Genomic DNA, 23,880 nt, shown 5'->3' on the forward strand with positions numbered 1-23,880 from the left:
GTGCCCTTACAGACTTAGGGAGTAAACCCCTTTTACTTCTTCCTAGTCTACTGTCAATGTCTCAAGGTTAGGTTGAAAAGTTTTAAGCACCTGCTGAGTTACATGATATAATGTGACAAAAGTCAAATCTAATTTATTTTCTTTTTCAATAAATACTTGTGTACTGCTGATGAACATGCTGATGAATTGTCATTAGCTTTAATTGAATTCTCATTTTTCATTCAGTGATGTATTGATATATACAGTGATTAGCATATTCGCATCACTTGTTTGACTGGCTATCCAGTAATAGGCTAGGCTATGTAGCAAGCTTATAATTTCTTTCTTTATAGTGGTTTATGGTGCTGTATATTGCATGTCTGTAGTTGCAAGTCTGTGAAGGTCCAGAATATGTTGGTTTTGATTGTCAGGAACATATTCACATGAATAAATCATGTGATTCCCCACAGGTTTTAATATTGCTCAAATCTATTCAATTGTTAATCTGCTCAAAATTAAGGTGATAACAGCCCTCTCTGTCAGGATGTTTAAAGTCAACTTTATCAACTGGTCCAACTGGTATGTGAGTCAGGACATAAAATATGTAAGACAAAGAGAACTGAGATGTGGAATACTTTATAACACCCTGGACCATGTGCACAGAACTTTTATTAATAAACAAATTTGTCTTTCTCCACTGAAACCTGGGGGTTCACCAGCCCAATGTAGCGGCTGAATACTGTGAGAGTTACCTGTGTGTGAGTTCTCAGTCCTCAGGACTACTGAAGGGCACATGCTATCGTGGGAACTCATTATATTTCAGGGAGAAAGACATGCCTAATTTAGAAAAAGGGGCTAAAAAAACGCCTGATGATTTGTATTTAAAAAGTGATTTAAGTGTACTGGTAAAAATAGCTCTTTGTTTTGAACATTACGAACCTCTACAACATTCTCAATCCAAACAGTGACTGAGTATATCTGCCAAAGAGCTTCTGCAGAAACATCTAAACATGTTTTTGTGGATGCTGTTGTGTGTACAGCATTGCATCAGACAGTGCTATAGAGCATTATCCAGAGGTTATATATATATATGATATATAATATTATTACATAATCAGTAAATTACCGAACAGTGAATAACTACTTAAAATATACATGCATGTTTGGACCAAAATGCTCTTTCATGATTTGATTCCTTTGATTTGTTGGAATCTTCCTGATTGCCAAGTGGAGTTTCACATCAAACATAGGATCCTCATTTCAGTAACAGGAACTGAGATACTCTGTCTTCATATAATGACAATGTCAAGTCAAAGCATTTAACATGACAAAAACAAACAAAAAAAACCTAATAATAATAATGCTTACAACAACAGTATAATTATAATGATCTTTATCATCATGATCATCAAACACATATATCACAAACAGAAACACAAAAATGAAAAAGCAAAATATGTATAAAGGGAAATCCAAGATTTCCAAATACACATACACAAATTATACATCACCAATCACAGGTTATGTCCTTTAAATTGGACCTCAATATGTAAACACAGAATTAAATTTCAATATCTTTATTTAATTGGTTTAATTAACTTAATTAATTCTAACATAACATAACATAACGTAACATAACAATCATAACATAACATAACGTAACATAACAAGCATAACATAACATTACACGAAGCAACAAAATCAAGACATTTCCCCATTGTTTATAAGGGATTATCCCCAGACTTGAGGAACATATTCCAACAACAGTGGAAATGAAATTGTTTCATATTGCCTTAAACATTGAGACTAATGAAATGTATAACTTGGAGGTTCTGGAGGATTCTGCAGAACTAAAAAAGCGTTCTGAATATGAGTTTCAAGGAGGCAAGATTTTTCTCATAGTATATGAGTGTGGATGTAGACAATGTACAGATTCCCCTCACTGAACAGAGCACATTTTTTCTTTGGCTAAACTTTTTTCTCTTGCAGCACACTATTTACTCTGAATAAATCTCAGGGCACACCACCATGACATTAAACATACAAAATCCCCACAAACAAGGCACAATGAAATCGGAGCAGAGGACTGTCCAGTAAGTGTGAAACCATAGCTCGAGTACTGATCATTGTATTGTCTGTTGCTCACCACTGCAATTTTCTTTTGCTGTTCAGCGCTACAGGAGGGGGATGGGTCAGGCTCATGGTCAGACGTCCTTTTTAAGTAATTGTCTATTTTCTTTCTATGCCTTTCAGCTATACAGCATGGTAGTTATAAGCAGACAACTGTAGGCTATATTTGCTGCTATTGAATGCAGCTATGTTGCTGTACTGTGTGTGAGGTATGATTGGCTGTTAGTTGCACACAAGTATAATATCCTAGGATTGACCAATAAAGATGGATGTATCAAGATGGATGAAAGTGCAAATATGCAGTTTTTTTAAATTAGAACAGTCAGTTAACATTAGAAATAATGACATGAATGTGATTTAAATAGCCTAAAATTTCAGCCATTTAAATTAATATTAACACCAAAAAAAACCTGAAAATGGATTTTTCCTGCAGCACACCTGGGCAGCTATAATGGCACACCAGTGTGCCACAGCACACAGTTTGGGAAACAATGAGCTACACGGTGGTTGGTTGAATGAGGAGTGAAGCTATATTGCTTGATAGTGATTGGTTGAATGAGGAGTGAAGCTATATTGCTTGACAGTGATTGGCTGAAAGAGGAATGAAACTATGTTATGAAGTTATGCTATGTTATGCTGATAGCCGGAGAAAAGAATGTCTGGGCTACACTCCTCAACCTGCTGCCACCGCGACCTGGTCAAGGATAAGCGGCAGAAAATGACGATGATGATGATGGTGAATAGTAAAAAGACCTTCAAGTGACAAATATCCTTTAAAGTCGACCTGTCATAAGTAACAATGATAAGCCTCAGTACACTAATATTAACATAACAGCTAGTGAAGGACATAGAGCATGAATGAAAATGAGGGTGATGAGGGAACTATTGCTCACAGGAAATAATTGGCATACTGAGATATTTTGTTTTCAGCCTGAGTGATAAATTCGGGGCATTTGAAGCTAGAGTTAAGGAAATATGAGAGGCTAAAAAAATCAGGTTTACTCTTGGGGAGACTGAAAGCCAGAGTTTGACAACACTGATTCACCGTCTCACTGGAGGAGAGAAATTCTGATGGAAAGTCTCTTTAGAGATGATGGATATGCAATATGCTCTAGATGCTTAGCACTATATTTGAGTGGAAATGCAAACAGAACAAGATGCTCTTGCCATTGCATGGGGACATGACCATATCCTTATATATACATATGCGTGTGTGTGTATGTATATACACATATACACACTATGAGGGGCCAAACAGAAAATGTAAGAGACATAATGGTATTTGTTAATTTAACTGTATTTTTAGTTCATTTAAATGCCAGCCTTTATGTTGTACTAATGATTTGTCCATGAGGACTTTTATTTTGGCAACTCGTGTCGTTCAACACGGACCCTTCACCGTGTCATGTCATACGCTAAATAACTTGCTTTCTATTTTAGAATTTACTTTCTTTTCCTATCACTTTCCACTTATTATATTTTTTGATAAACATCGATCTTTCCATTTCCAAACTTCTTTCTATTTTCTTGATTGCCAATACGTCATTGGTTACTCGTCATTGACTGGAGTAGGCCACCGTTTTTTTTTCTATTTTTTTTTTTGCTCTTTTCACTTATTTGTTCCTGGTAATAGAATGTCCTTATGCAGGTCTGATAGGGGTAAAAGTGGCCTAGTGTAGACTACCCTATTTTCTTTTTTCCTTCTTCTCTTTCTCTCTCTCTGTGACGCTCCTGGAGGCCGTCTGGCGCCCAACTAAAAAGTATTCCCTTTACAGTCAGCCGTTTTACCACGGCAAACTTTAGAGCTTGGTGTGAGGCTGATGATGCAGAGCTGGGCACAGGTGCTGTGTATTCTGAAGACATTGGAGCATGTGAATGTGTCGTGAGCGTAATCTAACTCAGACATATTGTATATGAATTTGATACCCGGCTTTGGATGTATATTTGTAAATGGTTTCAGTAAATAATTTGACTATAATCTTCGACTCCAGTATTTGAACAAGAAAACGCATGGCACGACACATCAGGAGTAAAAGACAGTTGCTTCTAGACATTCAAAGCCTGTAGCCTACAGAAAATATATAAATATAAATCCTGAATGTATAAATATAATTCCTGAATATATAATGGTGACTCTGAAGATATAAAAGTTAGTTTACACTCAGGCATATCACAAGACTGTTGTTTTTCTTTTTTAAATTTTTGTTGTTGTTATTGTTTATCATAGGCTACTGAGTGAGCACAACGCGCTTAACATTAGGATCAGTAAAAAACTTTGATTGTACGGTAAAATTATCAAGCAAAAACATTAAATAACTTACATTTGAATGAGGCAATAATTTGGACTTCAGTAAGAGGTCCTTATTTTCTTGGTATTAGAACCTTTCAAGTATGGTTGTTTTCACGGCCAAATTTGACAGGGGATGCATCCGAATAGTCAAAAACATTGTCCTATGCCCTTTCCTAACCACTTTTTCTTGACCTCTGCTACGTCCCCGGTGTAGTGTGGTATCCAGGGGTATGTAGGGGGGACGTAGCATAAAGGAACCCACCACCTGTGCTGGTTTTGGGACTCTGTAATGGGGGAGGAAAATACGGACACGGGGAATTAGTGTAAAAGAAAGTTCACGATATATTTGGGAATATTTACAAAGTGATACATACAGAATATTTACAGAGATATTTGCAAGGACACACAGAAAACACACGAAGGTGGGAGAGGACGCCAGACGGTGCCAAAGAAATGAAACTAGTAAAACAAAAAACATCCTAAATGACACACTGAACTACTGACACACTTTCGACACACCGAAAGACACACTGAACTACAAAACAAAAAGGTGGCAGAGCCAAAGGAAACCTGACTACACTAACTAGTGACAAAAATACAAAAGTGGCACCCGCCTCTAACCTATCCCTATACAGCGTTAATACTACCGCGGGAATCCCCTTCCTTACCTGTCCTTCTCCCCGCGATAACCAAAACACCAAAGCCAGAGCGCAATACACAAACAAAGTCAATAAGCGAAAATTCAGAATGGCAAGTTTGTCTTAATAGTAGAAACACACGTAAGGCAAAAGGCAACAACGAGATTGGAATCTAACACACAGCACATCCAGCGTCTTTAAATATTGGCACTCTGCGTCCGGTTGGCTAAACCACGAGGGGCACTCCCTCCCTGGTTGGTCGAAAGGGAGAGGGGGTGGGGGGCAGGGCACAACATCAGGCCAGATGGTATTGCCAGCCCGCCAACAAGGCACACAAATAAAACGCACAGTGCGCCGCACGTAAAAACCTCCAAGGAAAACTTCATGAGGTCAAGGAAAGATGGGAAGGAGAATTCATAAGGACTTAGGGAAGGAATTGTATTTATATATTCAGTATTACATTTATATATTCAGGAATTGTATTTATATATTCAGAGTTACATTTATATATTCAGGAATTATATATTCAGAATTATGTTTATATATTCAGACTTTATAAACAATTCCTGAATATATAAATGTAACTTAAGAAAATTAAGAATATATTGACTGTCTCTGCCACAGGTGACATCTTGCTACAGGGCATGAATAGCTGTCCCTCACTCCCTATGAGGCAAAGACATATCTCTCACACATCAAGTCCATTAAGGAGTGATGAAAATGAAAAAGCTGATGAAAGTGAAGATCTGGTTTCAAAGCACTGACTTAATAACAGTGGACATCATGATTGTCTCTGTTTCTAAACTGACTTATAAAACCTGTGACCCTCTAAACATATCCGACCTGTCCAACACTGACGTGGACTATGAAATGAACTACACAGGTCATTTGCCAGATTCCCTTGAGTCACCTTCCCCAGTGAGAAGACACTTTGTCTGAGACAAACATAGGTCCTCCTAAACACTTCACAGACTATGAAGTAACTGACTTTGATGTTCTTGGTTTTTAAGGAATATATTTCTTAAAAATAGAATTAGTCTAATAAATGAATGAATTAAGGTGAAAGAAGGTTGTTCTTAAGTGCTTTTGATTACTCACTTCCTGATGTTTAACTTACCACTAGAGAGCACCAGATATCTAGAACTGTAAAAATCTCATTCACAGGCTTTTAAACAGAAGAGTGCTGAAGGGACAGGGTTTCAACCAGAACCATTTGAATCTGAAGAACCCTTTTCCAAAAAAAAAGCCTCCTCAAAGTTCTTTGTTGAACAAACAGTTCAATCAACAATTCTTTCCATTCAAAGGATCCCTTTTGGAAGTAAGAAATGTTTAAGGATCCTTTGGAGGGAGATTCTACAGAAAAAGTTTCTATTTTTGACTTTGTTCCAAAAAAGTCTTGTCTAATCTTTTCAAATCTTGTTTATAGGCAGCCTGGGAACACATGCACAGGACAGCAAATAAACATTTGGTGAAACAATTTTTTTAGCTTAGATTTAGATTTTCATTTCCAGTGAACCTGAAACATCTGGGGGAAAAAAGGCAAGTTGATGGAGAGAGAAGACAGTTTCAAGACAGGTGGGAGAGTGAGTACATTTTTGCAGCCAGTATTACACGAAACACAAAGCTACATACGCTTACCTAACTCACAAAAGCAGCTTAAAAATTGAGAAAGTTTGCACCTATACTGTAGCATATATATGTGCAGCATATATAACGTAGAATATATACTGTAGCAACAGCACAGAAAACAACATTTTTCTTTATTGTTTCAGGAAGAACAGGCAAGATATTCATTCCTACACTCTTTTAGAGTCTCAATTATCAGTGTAACCTGTGCTAATCTAGAGTAGAGGCATTGACTGAAGAAAGGGTATATGTAGCCTTACAGTTTAGGTCCCTTTGAGAACACGCGAAAATACCACTGTAGCCCGAGCTGAAATTGAGTTTGACACTCCTGCTGTGGTCTAATGCTACCACAAACTAAACTCATTTTATGTCAGGTACTATAAGAATGAGACATGATGGGATCCTCACCTACCCCACATCATCAGTCACAGTGGAGGAGTGGAAAATCGAGTCATTCCCTGGAAAGCCTTTGTGCCAGACAGAATCAACTGAAAGATGCTTATGAGTGTGCTGCTCAACGGCTTTGTCCCAAAAGCACGAAAGGAGTAGCACCATTATCCCTGTGAGCAAGAATCCCTCGCTAAGATCAAAGAAGACTTCAAACCATTACATTTACATTTGTGCTGAGTGTGTGTGTGTGTGTGTGTGTGTGTGTGTGGAGTTCATCACCATGGTGACAAACGGACTTGACCTGCTTGATTAGCTAAGGGATAAGGACACTAAGAGCAAACATCTTGGCTAGGCTACTCTTCTGTTTTGTGACATAGATGCTGTCCAACTATTGCTTTCTCAGATGAAAAGGTTATATTACCTATTTACTAGATTGTATTGCACTGTATGTCCAAGTGAATAAACTGGGCCTTGAACAACAGTGCAGAGCTCTTACAATGGAGTGACAGCATTTGTGGCAGCTTGTTCCATGAGACATGTGTACATACGGTAAACTATTGTTTTCTTAAACATGTTTCTGTCTCATAATTTTACTCAAGCTAGGCAACAATGAATGGGTCATTATGTCCAACAGCAAAACCTCAAATCATCTTTCTAAGACATAGAACATTACAACTGATAACACAAATCACACGCGCGTGCGTGCGCACACACACGTACACACATGCACACACAACAACAGCAACAACAGTAACAACAAAAGAGTCAGTTATCTAACAGTATAGCATTAGTGAACCCATCTCTAACATAATGTCTGAAATAAAATAAGGTAAGATAAGATAAGATCACACTTTACTGATCCCCAGGCATGGAAATTTTGGAAATGAGTGAGTAATACCGCATCTTGTTTTTCATTGCAGCTGTGGCAAAACCGTAGACATGTTTCAGCATTTAACTGCAGACTGGAGCACATTGAGCCTTTAGGGATAAGTGTGCAATATAATACAACTCCTCCCTTAAATATTTCCCCTCAGCTGTAGTTAACCATCAGTGATTCTTTACTGCAACTCACGTCATGCATTTGACTCTTTTCCACTGTAACAGTAACAGTGACGTAACTGTGGCCTAATGGTTACAGATGCCGGCTTGTAACTGGAATGTCGCTGGTTCAATCCCCAGGAAGAGTGGGAAAAATGTAGGTGGGGGGAATGGGTGAGCAGTGCTTTCCCCTCCCACATCCATGGCTGGAGTGCAGGATGGTTTAAAGGCAGAGGTTAAATTCACTGCTCACAGTATGTCTCTCACAGAGATTCTAAGTATAGATAATACTTAATAATAGATAGTGTGTAACAATTACTTTTTAAAGCGAATATTGCAGACACACTGTCTACAGTTGTAGGACCTTTTGTTGATGATCTTCAACGTCCACAATCTGTGTTATCCTGCATAGAAACACTTGGGTGTTGATATTAGATTGGATTAGATTCAACTTTATTGTCACTGTGCAGAGCACAGGTCCAAAGCCAATGAAATGCAGTAGCATCTAACCAGAAGTGCAAAGCATAGTATTATTTACAGGTAAGTGCAGGTATAGTGAGTACTGCAGCAAGTGATGCTATATCTTACAGTATATACAGCATTTTAGACAGTGGTGAGCAGTATATGCAGATATATACATGTGTATATATATATTAATTATGTTATACATAGCCGTGAAGCTGACAGAGTAGGAAGAGGAGTGTATATGTATGGGTTGAATATACATAATAGACAAAAATATTTAGAGTATGTTGTATGTACAGTTTAAAGAGGGTTCTCTGAACAGCATGAGAGGTACAGCCAGTGCACATAAGAAAACAGTGCACATAAGTACAGAGATATGTAGACAGATGCAATTCTGTGAGCTAAGAGAACTAATTCAGTACATGTCTACTCTATCTGTTCAGTTAAGAAACATTATTTACAGAGTCTGATATTGTAATCACTATCTGAAACACTTCAAGTGCCCATTAATGTATGAACACAAACATCACATTTAACTACACAAGAGGAGGTCATTGACAGATTACAAATTAAAAGATTGTGTAGACTGATATTTCAGATTAATTTTATTGATGAAAAAACAGATCAATTGAACCAACAAACGAACATAGCAATAACAAACACTAGCACTTTACTATAAGAACAGTATGATCAGTCATGATAGTAGGGTGAAGAAAAGTGATGATAATAATAATAATAATAATAATAATAATAATAATAATAATAATAATAATAATAAACAACTATGATGTGTAGAAATGATTTTCTCAGAATGGAATTATCTGTGAATATTCTGACTTTGATGTCAAGTGCTTTAAAATGACTGGTTGTCCATTTTCACTGAGATGAGAACCAGTTTCAGTAGGAAACAGTTAGTCCTTTTTCCTCCTCTTGTTTACTCATGAGTCTCCAGAGGAATCTGTGAAGTGAAACTGTAATGTTATGGGTTACAGGAAATACAATTATCATTATAATATTGTTTGTCAGTACAGCGCAATGGTAATTCATGTTTACGTAAGGGTAAGCGTTAACATAACCCTTTGGCTTAGGCCCTGTTAGGTTCATTAGCTGATTCATCTGTTCCCTTACTGTCTGACTGTGCTGTCTAAGACAAGCACAGACAAGTAACAGATAGAATAGATACAGACTCTTCATCCCTGCCGAAGCAATGGTCTTGGTGAAACATGTACCTTACAGATTATAATAATATTAGAACTACAAAGTAGTGGAGTCGCTAGAAAACCCAGTGAGTCAGTTTACTCATAATGGTTTTTAATAGGAGACAACAGGTCAAAACTTGTTGGTTTTCATTTAGTCATGAAAAGCTGAGTAAGCATTCAGCATTTATGTCCCTGTTACCATTACACACACTAACTACGAGTCTGTGTTTTGCAAGTTGTTCACAGTTAAACTGAAAGTGAGGGAAGATAGGGGATATTACATTTTCCCATCATAGGGGTTGTCATTGATCAAAACATCACCATTTTCCATTATATTCTCATATATCACTTTGCCCATTTTATATTAAAAGTGACAAGTACATTTATTAATTAACATACACTGAGCTGAAAATGTAAACTGTGGTTATAATAGAATGTTTGCTGATCCTAAAAAAGTCTTTGTGATAAATAAGAGGCCATGCATCAAATAAAATCAAATGTATTTCTGATACAGATGAAGGCTGACATGACTGACATCATAAACCTTGGTGACTATCCCTGACCACAAATTCATCTGTCTTTTGATTTCGGTTACTCTGGCAAGAAAGTCAGCGAGAAACAGGAATGGGCTGCGAAGGCTGCTGGAAAAGGAGCCAGTGATGGACTGGTATGAATGGAAAAATGAGTCATTTTGCTTGAAATGGCGACAACAGTGTGTAATGGACTTGGTATTGAGAGGCTTTTCTGATGCTGTTGTGATGCTGTGGAGTCCTGTGCTGTCCTGTGAAACAGTAAAACTTCAGTGAACATGTAGAGAGACAGTCAGTGTAATCAGTGTAGATGCTGTTAATTCTGTCAAAAATGATTTTTTCTTCCTAAGTAATTTTGAGCACAGGATCCCTGATTCTGTTCTGAGCTCCTGCCATTTGCTGTAATTAATTAATTAATCAATCAATCAATCAATTAATTAATACTTTAAATGCAAGTAGACACAAACATAATCTTATAAAATAATCTAAAAATTATATATAAAATCTGTTTTATATATATATATACAATCTGTTACAGTACATGGTTGTCGAAACAACGCCATGACGAATACATGCCGTAATCAAAGCTAAATGTATACATATATCTCCACATGCCTATATATTATCATATGTATAAATTATATATATTGTGTATCATGCAGTCTTTAAAGCTTAAAAAAAAGAAATGACTAAAATCACACACAGTGACACACAGTCTTAACTGATTAGTTTAACAGATCGGTTAAAATACATTAATACATTACAAGGACACCCTTTTATATTAATCTGCTATTTCAAAACAATGTAAACAAAGGAATTAATATACAAAACATACATTAATCATAAAAACAAAACCAATTAAAAAGAAGGAAAGTAATCGAGTGTTTTTACATTGATCAGCTGTCTCTTCAAAATAATATGACTCTGCTCCGCTAGTATAATAGATGAATATGGTCATATTAACGACTTTACCGCTAAATTTTTGCATATGAACATGAAAATGATTTAATTACTTGTTATATCACAATATATATGGAAGTGGGATGTTATCATTACAATAATACAAACCTGTTTAAACAGGAAAAAGTGATCGGAGGGAGAAGACAGGACTTTTGCGTGTCACATAGTATAGTATTAGTTATGTTGGTATAAGTTTTTAGTTATAAGAAGGGCAAGTGTGTATATTACTTATACACTCTTGCCCTTCATCGGTGGTTAGTTTTCGACCACTGCTGGCTGGATATTTTTGCGTGGTGGACCATCCCAGCAGTTAAACTGATATTTGTGCCTGATACACTCATACCAGCGTGACACTCACTACCATGTAACTACCACATCAGTGTCACAGCTTTGCTGAAAATGGTCAGTCACCCAAATTGTTTGGGTAAAAACAAACAAAAAAACAAACAAACAAGAAAAACAGACTTTAAAAAAACTTAAGTTTTTTTTTCAGTCGCTGTCAGTAGTGGTCCTGTGGTCAGTAAGTGATTACTGATAAACAGGGTGGGCATTGGCTGACAAATGGCGCAGCCTTAAAATACACACTACAGTTTTACACCTATATAGTGCGCACCTTTAAGGTAGTATACTTCATAAAGTGACTAGTGAGCGGATATTTGGACATTCGATGTGTCTATAATAGAGTGTTAGATATAGATCTCTCTGCTTTGGTACAGGATTTTTTTTTTTTTCTTTTGGATTTGGATGGTGATGTTGTGTTTCTCTTTTGTGGTTGCTTATTTGTGGATTGGTGAAATTTTTTTTTTATTGTCGTAATATCTTAAAACGCAAATCAACACCAGTTATAGATTTAAATCAGAGGGTAGAACCATTAAATGTGCTTGTTCCACACGCTTTCAACTGTTTTTGTTTTTCTTTCCTCTATTTTTAAAATTTTAAACTTTATTGCTCACAAATAGATAAGAAAATAATAATGCTAAATATTAGACCACTAGGTGGCGATATGGCACAGATCCCAAGCATAAAGTGCAGGGCAGAGAATGTTTTACTCCTCCATATCCTCTTAAATTCAATACTTCAGTACTGACTGTGTCTCCAGCGGAATAGTGTATTCTTCCTACACAACTCCACTTGGACATAATTCCATCACTTCACGACATAACACTGACAATCTGTATAACTTACTCTCACATTACCATTCTCATCCAATCTGCCTGGGTTCAAACAGGCTGTTAGACTGGGAGAAGTTCTTTTAAAAGTTCTGTATCAGAAAATCCTTGAATACCAAAAGAAACTATACTTCATTCATCCCACTTAGATGTTCCAGATGAACATTCCTTTCAGTTTGAGTCTGAACTTGCTTCAGAGGCAAAGGGAAAAAAAAAACAGTGGTATTCCTAGTTTCTCCTCCTCCCGTTTCTCCCTGCTCCTGTTTCTCCCGGTAACTCCAGTCTGATTTGTTGTGCTTATCCCAGTAACTCCAGTCTGATCTGTTGTGTTTCTCCCAGTAACTCCAGTCTGATCTGTTGTGTTTATCCCAGTAACTCCAGTCTGATCTGCTGTGTTCTCTCTTCAGGTGGCTACAGGTCACATGATTCTCCTGATGTTTCCTCCTCACCTGAAACTGTATGGAAGAAAACATATTTGCGTTGAATGTCATAGAATAATAAATAATGTTTCCAAGGTACTGTACTTGAGTATTTCCCATTTTATAATACATGTTTTATAAAATGATTTATCTGTTGCTATTATATTGAATTTATGAAGTTTCATTGGTATTTCTGTGAAGTTTGTAAATTAAATTAAATTGGTCTTTCAGATAAAGAAATTTTACCACTCACGATCATTCTGACAGTCCCATAGTCTCTATGCCACTGGACTCTGCCCTACTTATTATTGAGGAGAACCAGTAGAACCCACTGTAAATTTCACTCACAGTTCATGTCAGCATCCATGCTGCTTTTTCTCCTCATAATGTAACAAATTTTTCCTCCATTGCCGTTTTCTGTTCCATCAGTTTGACTCAGTGTCTCTTTGATCTGATTCTGGTCTTTCTTCATGTTGGTGAAGAAGTAACCCTGGTCCTCACAATCTCTCACTGGCCACTGAACTTCACATCATTTTCTATTTGGATGTATTCATCAGTTTCCTCTTTGTTTTCTAGTTTGTCCTTACTTGTTATTAGCACAATGACAGACTGCACAACATCTGGGCCTAAAACCCAAAATAATCCAAAAGTTGCCCAACACCCTCAATATCTTCTCCAGTTAGAGCCACAAGTAGAACAGCATGAAGTCCAGTCTGAGAGATGGTTTTCTTGGTTTTTCTTTTCCTCCGTCAGATCTGGGTTGGACAGGACTGGGTTGTCTGTGTGTCTTAAACACACCTCTCTGAGAAGAATGGGAGAAAAGTGAGAGAAGGTGAGTGGAAAGTGAAACACACACTGTGAAATAAAACCTGCTGCTAAAGCTGTATTCTGTAGAGTGTGCTCTCAGTCAGAGAGTAGATTAGAACTGACCAGATCTTTACTGAGTTTTACTGATCACTGTTATAATAAACATTTCAGATTGTTCTGTTTGTGGAACAATAAACCTGACACTGAAGTCACTAGGGGGCAGTATTCACACATGATGTGTTTAGCAGATGCTGAGGCAGGCTCACATCATTACATTGCTGAAAGGTCAAAGGTAACCAACAGTTTTTTAAATAATCATTCATATTCTGATTTTGCTCAGTAACCACAGGTTCATTCATGGTACAAATATTTTTGAACAGACAGGTGTAGTGTAACTGTGTTATGTTTCTCCCTGAGCTCTGTGTCACTCAGTCTAAACCACTAAGCCTGTGTTGTGGAGTTCTTGCTCTCTGTGAAGGAAGGCCAAAGTCTGGTTCTAACCAGCTGAAATTTCCTCAGTAATAATTACACAATGAAATTTCTATTTTAACTTCATTAACCACATATGTAATGCTTTTATCTGAAACCTATAAATTATACTATCTAAACTACAAGTGCAGTTCTATAGCTTAAGAAATATATATGCTATTCTCAATACTCTGTGTGTTATAGGCTTAACATAAATATGAAATTCACATGTGTTGCTTTTGTCTCTCTCTGGTTCTTCAAAATAGTTTTTACCACAGATATGTCTGAATTTCTGCCTGACATTATTTTATAATGTTCTTTTATAATTCTGCTGTATTAATTATTTCTTTATCCAGTTTCCACCCTCACCCACGGCTGCATTTTCCACACATCACTGAGTTTATTGATACAGATGTGCTGTGACCTCAGAGTAACTTAACATTAACATTATCACCAGAGACATTTCATCTGAACTTACTGATGAAGTTCTCTCCATCATCTACTCACTACTGGTCATTCAACGAATCAACTGTCATTATAGCACCTATATATATATATGGTTATTGCCCATTAATATTCATGGTTAATGTCTCATTATTTCTGCAGGTTGAAAATGTGTCAGTTGCATCTTCTGAGTCCAACTGAAGTTATGTGTTTCAGTATCTCATGTTTGGCAGGTTAGTGTCAGTCTGAGGGAAACTGAAAGATATTCATTCATAAACATAACAGATGGGAGGGTCTGGGGGGTGTGGTCACCACATGTCAACATCACTCTGAAGAGACAGATCTAAAGCTACACTGAAAACAGTCTTGTCTTTCAGAGAGAATTTGATAATTATGTTTTTTTTTCAGAAAACCAGTAAATCGACCAATGCTAACACTCTTTCATTGCAGCTGTGACAAGTGTTCAATACAAAATAACTGAAGTAACAGAGAGCAGTGATTGGACACTCCATGACAGCATGGACTCCTCATTTACATATTTCCCTACAGCTCTACTTAACTATCTGGGATTCTTCACTGTGGGACGACAATAAAACCGGTTTCATTTATTTATTTATTTTTACTCTGCGAGAGACCTTGCTTCACTCTTCAGGATCTAGGCTGTTTTGAATGTTCTTCAGCATGTGCGTGTTGAAAAACAATTTCATCACTAAACAAGAACCAGCTTCCCACTTTAAGTTTCAGCATGGAAAACAGGACGTGAGTGTGATGAGAGAAAGTGGAAAACTCACACATACATACATGTTTCACTTCAGTTTTAAATACTGCTTGCAAGTGGTACAGGAAGTGTGAACATGGTTGTTGCAACGTCTTTGCTGTTGTCAGTGTTCCCGACTCTGTGTTGTGTTTACTACTGGACTCAAACCTGCGACCCTCGGGATGGGAGGCGGGCATGCTAGCAAGGAGGCTAAAACCCATGGGCACGCCCGTCAGTCGCTAGCACACCTCTTAAGGTGTCGGGGGAGTGAGCTTATAGCCTACTCACTGCACAGCACTCTACTCGCTGGCTACCGTTACATCAGCTCCACTCAATATGAGAAGTACCAGTACAGTTAGTGTGCTTAAAGAAAGAACAAGTATAAAACCTGACACCTTCCACACTGCGCTTGTGACTAATAAGATAAAACATACTGAATTTAAGGTACAATTATTGAACGTCAAGAACTACCACTGCACACATACATTTTTGAATATGCATCATAAAAGACAGTACTTTAAGTAGTCTAATTGCAAGTAATCCAGACAAGAAATGATCATCATATATTAGTTAAAGGCCAGTTGCCCTTTCTCTCTCCCTCTGCTTTCCGTTTTGTTTATGACACCTATCCACATTTCCTTTTTTAATGTTTAATGTACAGTGAGATTTAACTCATTATAAATTTGTTGTTTGTGTACACATGATGAACAAGGAGATCATACACGGTGGTTAGTTGGCCAAACACAATTAGCTAGCTGACAAACAGACATTGTTGCTATATCTGTTACGTTACGAGTTGTCTAAAAAGCCTTGCAAATATTGTAAACAGATAAAAATACACTCTCAAGGAACCTGCAGAAAGTGGATGTTATTTATTAGTTCAGTTTTCTCCTGTTTATGTTAGAAGAGTATTAAAATGAGTTTTTTGTCTCCTCTGTTGCCTTTTTCTATTGTTACATTATTCAGTGTATCCTAGAGATGTGGTTTATCATTATTATTATTATTATTATTATTATTATTATTATTATTATTATTATTATTATTATTTTGTTCTGACTCACTGCCAAAGTCTATTTTTCAGTTGCTTCAATTTCTCTGTCTTCAAGCTTTTGTAAAAGCCATTTTTGGTTGTGGTCTGATGTGCTGAGTATGGGAGAGGGCACTTCATCTATTTTATGTTTCAGACTCAAATCTAGACCGGGTCAAAACAAAGTCAAAGGCATTTTGGGATGTTATACACCCTTGAGGAATCACTAATAGAAATGATATAATAATCAATATTAACTAATATTACAATGTGTAGTACATTGAGTTCTGTATTACTATTTGAAATATAGTACTCAGTGCTTCCACTTTATCCTGTAGCTAATCCTTAAACAGAGACAGTGAAATTCCGAGAACAGTGTTCAACACTAGAGAAAGGGTCAGTGTGTTAACTGCAGTCTTACATGGGTTACTGCTGGATTAGGAGTACATTAGTCTTCAGTGATGAAGTAAAAGTCTGTTCCTTTGGGTTGCAGTTCTACTGTTCATCTGAATTTGTCTTCCACAGGCAGATGGAGCAATGCCATAAATGAGCATAAATTACCCTGAACCAGAAGGTCATCATTCAGAATAATGAAATCTGGCCCTCTAGTGTCTCAATGTGTTACTTCAATTTATTTGCGGTAATAAGATTTCTTAATGTTCACTGCAAGTACACGTCATAAACCACAAATAAGATCAAATGTATAAACATGCTAACCTGCCATGGAATAGTGAATATTATAACATACTCTGAGTTACACAAACTCTTAAAAACAGGCCCCTGCTGATTTTTCCCTATGACTTTACACACAGTCAAACTGTTGCTCTTAAATACGGCCAGACTTCACTGCTGGACTAATGAAAAGAAAATAAGTTAATATATTACTGATCGTTCACTTCAGATAAATAACTGATATTTTCCTGTTTCAGGGCATGCTGTTTTCTCTACGGTAAAAATCCTCCTTCATTACTGGTCACCATCTCATCCACAATTTCATCCATATCATTATCTTCCTCATTAACAGACACTCCATATCACCACCATCACCATCATAGACACAGTCTGATCACAGTTTACCGCTACGTCACACATTGTCTGATCACAGTGTAACAAGTTTACATGTACATCACACACAATCTGATCACAGTATAACAAGTTTACACCTACACCATCACACAGTCTGATCACAGTGTAACAAGTTTACATGTACATCACACACAATCTGATCACAGTATAACAAGTTTACACCTACATCATTACACACTGTCTGATCACAGTATAACAAGTTTACACCTACACCATCACACACTGTCTGATCACAGTATAACAAGTTTACACCTACATCATCACACACTGTCTGATCACAGTATAACAAGTTTACACCTACATCATCACACACTGTCTGATCACAGTATAACAAGTTTACACCTACATCATCACACACTGTCTGATCACAGTATAACAAGTTTACAGCTACATCATCACACACTGTCTGATCACAGTATAACAAGTTTACACCTACATCACACACAGTCTGATCACAGTATAACAAGTTTACACCTACATCATCACACACAGTCTGATCACAGTATAACAAGTTTACACCTACATCATCACACACAGTCTGATCACAGTATAACAAGTTTACACCTACATCACACACAGTCTGATCACAGTATAACAAGTTTACACCTACATCACACACAGTCTGATCACAGCATAACAAGTTTACACCTACATCATCACACAGTCTGATCACAGTATAACAAGTTTACACCTACATCATCACACACAGTCTGATCACAGTATAACAAGTTTACACCTACATCATCACACACAGTCTGATCACAGTATAACAAGTTTACACCTACATCACACACAGTCTGATCACAGTATAACAAGTTTACACCTACATCATCACACACAGTCTGATCACAGTATAACAAGTTTACAGCTACATCATCACACAGTCTGATCACAGTATAGCAAGTTTACACCTACATCATCACACACAGTCTGATCACAGTATAACAAGTTTACACCTACATCATCATACACAGTCTGATCACAGTATAACAAGTTTACACCAACATCATCACACAGTCTGATCACAGTATAACAAGTTTACACCTACATCACACACAGTCTGATCACAGTATAACAAGTTTACACCTACATCATCACACACTGTCTGATCACAGTATAGCAAGTTTACAGCTACATCATCACACACAGTCTGATCACAGTATAACAAGTTTACACCTACATCATCACACACAGTCTGATCACAGTATAGCAAGTTTACAGTTATTCTTAAATAAGGCAGTTACTTTAAAGTGGAAAACAAAGAGAGCTTTTCTAAAATTTCACAAGCCCACTTGTGCAATTTCAAACAAATTCATCTGTTTATGTAGCTTAGCTGCAAACTGAACAAGCTGAAAACTGCATACCTTTTGAACAACAATAAAAACATTATCAGTACTCACTAAATATGTTATGAAATATGATCCTACCCTGTCCAAACAAAGATCAGAAAGAATATTTGTCTCCGATAATTCTGTTTAGTTTAAAAATGCTGATTTTTTTGTCTTAACAGTAAATTGTGGTTCTTAGTAACAATAACGTGTGGTACTTCACAAATGGCGACTTTTGTTTTTCTTTCCTGTGTCTGTTTCACTTGAACAGCGGCTCAGCACTTGAGTGAGTGTGTTTTTCATAAATGAAACTAAAGCTCTTATACGTCACACTGAAACAAAAACTGAAAACAACATTCACAGTGTGTTGGTCCATGATGACAGAATGTCAACAGAATATTCATGAGCCTTCGTGGACTTTAAATACAGGTAAAATCTCAGAGCACCTGTGGACAGGCTCATTGTCTATTTGCATCTTCTTCACAGACACTGGTCACATTTCATCTTAATTTCTCTACACGTATCGGCTTAGAATAATTTGTTTGTCTGATTTTAATCCGTTTTATTTCTTTGTCTTGGGGGATTAAGTTGCTGTGCTGGTCGAGTTGTTTGAAGTTTGGGCACAAAAGAGGAACAGAGGCAGTAATGGCAGAGGTGAAGTATATTTTAATCATTCATTGTTTTTTTTTTGGGGGTTTTTTTTTAATATTCTAGTTGTTCATTTAGCGTAACTCAATAAATTCTTGTTGAACGAATGTTGCTTTAATAAATGTATTATATTTTTCTCTCACTATATCTGTATTCACTTTGAAATAGTCACATCTTGCCATGTTTAATTGTGTGATTAAAGAAGAAAAATCATGTAATCGCACAAAATCAAACTGTATGACAGAGAAAATTGGCATTGATGAGGGTTTTTAAAATGTTAAGATGCTTTGTCATCAATTTCTGATGAAAGAGAAATTTGGATTTATGAAATCATTTGATCCCCTTATTCTCTCTAAAGCAGTTTTCTCTGTAGGTGTGTGAATTATTAACAGTTTACTTTATATGTTGGTGAATTACTGAATCGTGTGTGTGAACATAAATGACCGTGACTAAGAGGATGCTATAACCCAGTGTGTCATTAAATGGATCAGATGAGTCTAATGGTGATATTCTGCCTGAAGCATAACCAGCTCCTTTCTTTTCATAACACATCTCTCTCTTCACATCTCTCCTCCTGTTTCTCTTCTGCACTTTAAAAGAAGAGCAGCCCACACCCTAGCTACTGCCCCTGTGAGGAAAACAAAAGAGAATTCTCTGTAAACAGATGGACCACTGTCAGATCAATTTAAATTTTAGCAAAGTAAAATACCTCAAAATAAACACACACAACGCAGAAAAACCCAACTGTGCCACACACACGGTTTCTGTGGCTTTACTCAAATAGATTCTCTGTCTTAGTTTGGTGATGAGCTAATTACTGCAGAAATGTAACTGACTCAAAGTTTTTCGCCTTGTTTATTTGTTTGTATGTTTATTTTTTCCAGCAGTTGGATGGAATTGTTATCACACTTACCCCTGGTGCTTTATTTAATATGGCACCTGAGACAATGGCGCTCCAGCCAGGACCAGCTTTCCCCTTTGTCAGGGTAAAATTCATTCATTCATTCATTCACTGACACAGTGCTTGTGTGAACATTCTAAGGTTTATCTTTATTTAAGCTGTTGATGCTGCTGTATGATTTGATGTGGAAGATTTGGTAATGAATCTGCACAAAGTGTTTTTGAAACCTCTTTAGTTGTCTTAAGAACATTTATTTGTGTGTAACAAAATCACAACAGTTTATAGTTTTAATAATGAAATATGTGTGTATTTTCTTCATTTATAATGAGTTTCGTAATGAAATCCGTGTGTATTTTCCTCATGGATGATGGTTTTAATAATGAAGTATGTGTGTATTTTCCTCATGGATGATGGTTTGGAAAGATTATGATGATGTTTTTAATGATTCAGGCTCTGAAGACTGTGAATGATCAGCTGATAGAACTCTACCCAGGGAGCCAGGGGGGGTTTAGGGTCATTTTAGTGGTCAGTGGCTCCACCCACGATAAAGGTCGCCTACAGACTGGAATCCAGCAACATGGTTAGTACAACACTCAACACACAATTTATGTCATTATGATTTAAATTTATCTCTCTTTATTTCTTTGAATCTTTATAACTCCTGAATCACATGTCTGAGTAGCTGTGTGTGTTTTAATGCTGACATGCAGCTGGTGCTGCTGACTGGGACAATAACGTGAGAGGACCATATTTGTGCTGGTCATATAACATGACAGTGAAACAATGACATTCAGTTTGGTTTCTGACGGCTTCACACCTGTCATGGGTCTGTGTCAACACTGCTTTTCAGTTTGACATTATTGATTCAAATAACTGTCTCATTTTGGGAGGAAATGATGAAATAGCAGCACAGAGCACTAGTAAATTCTTGTTTGTGTGAAAATTTAAACAGTTTTGAGCAAAACATAGTCTGACTCATAGGTTTTTTCTGATTGCTTAGGCACTATCTTTGAAACAATTCTTGGAAAACTCTTCAAACTCTTTTAAAAATGTGTTTTTGCATCAATGCGATACACACAAACCAACTACAAATAAACACACAAAGCCCCAACTATGCACTGATAATATAAATGAAAAACACATGTGGTTTTAGCTCTCTCTGTGTGCAGGGCATAGCAGTTTACAATGAAGTTTTGTCATACATATAGTAAACACACATACACACAGGTATCCAGATGTGTGAAGTACAGATGTGTAGTCCAAACAACACAATATCAGTACAAATAAGGGGGGAGGGGGGGTGTTTTTTTGTTGCTGTTTTTTTCTCTCAAACAACAGAAACGTTTTGAGTAAAACATAGTCTGACTTAACTCATTCAGAAAAAAAAACTCCTTTTCTAAAACATAGGAACCTGGTAGGAACCTGGCCTATCTACTTAACTGGCATTACGGACTTGTCAGCTAATCTGAAAAATTTAACTTGAAGGTGTATCAGTATAACAAACATGTGTTCCCAGTCTTCTTCGAGGGAAACATGTTAATGTTTTTTTCAGTTTACAATATCTTCCGATACTTGGATTGATGTTATAGGTCAGATTATTGTCAAGTTTCTTAGTGAATTTAACAGGGGTTACAGACCTATCAGGACACTGCTTCCATCTAGTGGTCAGATACAGTACAACATAAATACCTTAATGCAAAGATGGAACCCACAGAAATATCAGATGGGTGATTAAATCTAGCATGTTTGTACATGTGTAATCATAGAAATATCCAGAATGACATCTCATGTTAAAGTTACCCATGTGTATCCTCACTCTCTTCTGGTGCCGGGGAGGCAGGTTCTTTGACTGAATATGGCAGTGTTTGAACAGAGATAGCTGTAACACACACTGGTTTAGACCAATCAGAAAAGAAAGTGAATTATAATTATCAGAGTGGTCTGGCCTGGTCTAATGGTCTTTTGGTTCTGACAGGGCTGACTGTGGAGGTTTTTCAAACAGAACCACAGCGCTTCATAAAGGATCTGAAAGACAGGGGAACACACCTGTTCCTCTCTGAGGACCCAGTAATGGTCAGACAGGCCCTTACTGGAGGTAAGGAACCAAACTGGTGGCTTCTGACATATCTGTCCATCATAAGTAAAGCTAGTGTGACATCATCAGGTTACAAAGTCACATATTTGAGCTCCTCTTGATTCGTAACATAAGATTTCTCAATTTGCTGTGAGGATAACTTTCATAAACTGTTAATAAAGTTCTCATAATTGTTAATCGTCTCAATCAGCCCTCAACAGTGTCTTTACTGGGTGATTGATAAATTCGTCCAGTAAAACATCATTTTTTCACCCCATGTCATGTCTTCTGGTGTCAGGGGTCCCTGCGGCCACCATTCATAAACCAGAGCAGATGCTGGAGACCAGTGAAAAGCAGCTTCGTGTGGCTTTTGATGCTGACGCTGTGCTGTTCTCTGACGAGTCTGAGAGGGTTTACAAGAAGGAAGGGCTGCAACCATACCTGAAACATGAGAGAGATAATGAGAACCACCCACTGAAACAGGTAACCTGTGTGATCTGTACTGCATTCATATCATCCCTGTTCCCCGTATCCATGAAACCTGACCTAATACATTAATGGATGTGGATTAAACAGAGAGCATCCAAGTCTTCTGTATTTGGCTTTATTTATTCTAACTTTAACCAACATGACCAAACTGGATAGTGTGACATTCTGTAGTGATGAACAGTAGTGTATCCAGTGGCAGTGCCTTCACCATTCAGACTGTGGAAAAAGGAAACAGTGCAGGGGAGAATCTATAACTGTGTAAACCATTAGCCTAAAAATATATCTCTAAGAAATCCTGAGGTAATCAGTACATATTTACATAGGATACACAGTTCAGTAATAATGCTGCTCTTCACTGTTGTTGTTACTGAGAAATTCATCTTGCTCTCTGTAGGGTCCTCTAGAGCGCTTTGCTAAAGCTCTGTACAGACTGCAAAGCATGTTCCGCGACAAGGGTTATCACAGAAACTGCCCAATCCGCACTTTCCTGGTGACATCCCGCACTGCGAGCTACACCGGTGTCCGTGCTTTGAATACCCTGAGGAGCTTTGACCTGGAGATAGATGAAGTTTTCTTCCTCTCAGGATCTAACAAAGGGCCTGTCCTGCAGGCGATCCGCCCTCACGTCTTCTTCGACGACCAGATGCCTCATATCAACAATGCCAAAGAACATGGCATTGTTTCAGCTCATGTACCTTATGGGATAGCAAATGAGCAAGCCAATCAGAATTAAGTAGTAAGAATCATCAAACATCACATGACTGCCACCCAGCTCTGCACTAGTTTTTCTCTGTAAAAAAAAAAAAACTCCCCCCAAAAGTAAAAAGTTTGTTTACCAGTGTTTTAGCAAATGAATGGAAATATGGAAGAAGAAAGAGAAAGCCTTTTGGAAAAGAACTCAGATGAGGAAGAAAAGCATGGAGTGGACTACAGGTCTTCACTAGAGGAACATTCACTAACATATTGTCAGCTACGTTGTCTAAAAGCTTACAGAGCAACATTAAAGCTTATGGAGCTA

At 37.2% G+C, this 23,880-nt stretch overlaps 1 protein-coding gene across 1 annotated transcript; it reads left to right on the top strand.

Annotated features, from left to right (window-relative positions):
* The first annotated feature begins 20,345 nt into the window (after positions 1-20,345).
* LOC115829255 (cytosolic 5'-nucleotidase 1A-like) lies at positions 20,346-23,595 on the top strand. Its single transcript, XM_030793314.1, has 5 exons — positions 20,346-20,384; positions 20,750-20,879; positions 22,275-22,394; positions 22,672-22,856; positions 23,257-23,595. Exons 1-5 carry the CDS (start codon positions 20,346-20,348, stop codon positions 23,593-23,595), a joined length of 813 nt encoding a protein of 270 aa, XP_030649174.1.
* The last annotated feature ends 285 nt before the right edge of the window (positions 23,596-23,880 follow it).

The sequence above is a fragment of the Chanos chanos genome, chromosome 16 (genome assembly GCF_902362185.1).
Source record: "Chanos chanos chromosome 16, fChaCha1.1, whole genome shotgun sequence".
Classification (NCBI taxonomy): Eukaryota; Metazoa; Chordata; class Actinopteri; order Gonorynchiformes; family Chanidae; genus Chanos; species Chanos chanos.

Bases quoted from the DNA above. Each gene is read 5' to 3' on its own strand.
- LOC115829255 (XM_030793314.1), top strand. From the start codon at position 20,346: ATGGCGCTCCAGCCAGGACCAGCTTTCCCCTTTGTCAGG. The intron at 20,385-20,749 runs GTAAAATTCATT...TTAATGATTCAG, and splicing joins CAGCTTTCCCCTTTGTCAGG to GCTCTGAAGACTGTGAATGA. The intron at 22,857-23,256 runs GTAACCTGTGTG...TGCTCTCTGTAG, and splicing joins AGAACCACCCACTGAAACAG to GGTCCTCTAGAGCGCTTTGC.